The sequence below is a fragment of the Trypanosoma cruzi genome, genomic scaffold (genome assembly GCF_000209065.1).
Source record: "Trypanosoma cruzi strain CL Brener 1047053516725 genomic scaffold, whole genome shotgun sequence".
NCBI lineage: Eukaryota > Euglenozoa > Kinetoplastea > Trypanosomatida > Trypanosomatidae > Trypanosoma > Trypanosoma cruzi.
In genome coordinates, this window is record NW_001849575.1 from 78,917 (window position 1) to 80,657 (window position 1,741).

The following is a 1,741-nucleotide window of genomic DNA, read 5'->3' on the forward strand; positions in this document are numbered from 1 at the left end:
TTACATTGCAACAAGTGACACGGGATTTAAATCAATTGAGTGATTCCTACATAACAAGCGGTATGATGTATATGGAAATTGGTTTTTATGGTACAAGTATTCCATTTGGAGCTCGTCATTCTCATTTATGGATTACGTTTAAAGAATCTTTACCAGTGAAAGGAAATTACAATTATGACCAGTCACCAAGCCCAGCCATTATCGCTGCCATTACTTTTGGTAGTGCGGTGCTTGCAATCATTATGGTAACAGTTTTGTGTTATTTATGCCGGCGGCAGAAGGACATTGATGATCCGCTTTTGGCCAACGCTTTAGAGAAACAGAGTCAAATGATGATGAAAAAGAAGGATTGAAAAAAAAATAATTCTTTTTCCTCATCTTCTTCTTCTTTAAAGTGTTTTTAAAATTGCATGTTTATTCTATTTGTGTTTATATATATAATAGTGCACACACTCTTTTCTGTGTGTCTTATCATCCTTAAAAGAAAAAACAACTTTTGTTTGCTTTTGTCTAAATGCAATGTAAAAAAAAAGCCCATGATGTAAGCATCTTTTCGTTCCCCTCCCTCCACATATACACACATACATACTTACAGATATCTTACGAATCCTTTAGTCTGCGAAAAAGAAACTGGAACAACGAAGCAGTAATTTATAAATAAATAAATAATTATAATATACATGCATATATATGACGGAGTATCCTTGTCCGGTGCAATTTGCGTGACTGACCCTTTACTTTTCCATTGCGTTTTCTTTTTTTTTTTTTTGTGTGTGTGTGTGGTTGTTTGTTTATTGAACATTTTTACGTGTAATTCTCCTCCTCCCCATTTTTTTTTCTTGTATTTTTTTCTGCCTATTCATTGTTCTTAAACCTCGAACGGCGGAGGGAGAAGAAGAGGAGGAGGGGGATTGGGAGGGTGCGGGGTTCTGTTGGTGCCTCTCGCGCGGCGTGCGGTGCATATAATTTTCTCTCTGTTGTTCCGTGTCTCTGACGATGGCACGCATGCACACAAAAGGCGGTGCCGGGAATATGTCACGCATAATCACCGGTGGCGTTCTACCCCATTACATTGCACCACCTCATACGTAGGTGCATGCACACACACACACACACGCACACACGCACAGACACATGCTGCTGTGTGGGGCTGTTTCTTATTATTATCATTTATTTATTTATTACTTTTGATGAACGTTTTATTATTATTATTTTAGAGTGCACCAAAAGAAAAAAAAAAACTATTCTGGGAAAGCGAGGGTGAAAAAAAGGGGAGTCACAGGGTTTATAGGGCAAATTGCGTTGCGCAGTTATTAGCAATGTCACATGCGAATTCCACAGTAGTAGCGATAATTCTTATTTTGGGGCTTTTGTTGCTTGCCGGCACGTCGGATGGGCAACGGATGTCGTTACCGCGAGAAACATATCCGCGTCCTGCGAAGGACGGGGTCAATCCCGCCGCGATGTTTCTCCGCTGGGCGCAACTTATAAATTCCTTCGTGGAGGCGCTTCTTAACGCAGCGGGGCCGTCGACCGTCGCTGATAAATTAAAACGCAACGCACCGACAGATATGAAGGGTTCAGAGCTAAGGGCGATTTCGATCTCGCCCAACTATTTAAAAGCACCCCAGAATGGAGAGGTGAAGAGGGCCGTCGACCCCGACGACGGATTGAGGTATTTACTGCCGCCAAAAAGAACATTACCGCCTCACTCGTGCTGGTCTGGCTACCTGGCGGTTCC

General features: G+C 41.9%; 2 protein-coding genes across 2 annotated transcripts, besides 4 other annotated features; both read left to right on the forward strand.

The window, feature by feature from the left end:
* Positions 1-353, forward strand: Tc00.1047053439307.19 (hypothetical protein, conserved; the record flags this gene model as incomplete). Its single annotated transcript, XM_797384.1, has 1 exon — positions 1-353. A coding segment is annotated over one exon (353 nt), but the record flags the coding sequence as incomplete, so codon positions are not given.
* Positions 1-1,741: a sequence feature (areas not merged during assembly with more than two copies in the genome that could not be assigned to a particular haplotype).
* Positions 648-679: a sequence feature (AT_rich).
* Positions 882-927: a sequence feature (C-rich).
* Positions 1,100-1,135: a microsatellite.
* On the forward strand, positions 1,320-1,741 carry Tc00.1047053439307.9 (hypothetical protein, conserved; the record flags this gene model as incomplete). The annotated part of the gene is made up of 1 exon (XM_797383.1): positions 1,320-1,741. A coding segment is annotated over one exon (422 nt), but the record flags the coding sequence as incomplete, so codon positions are not given.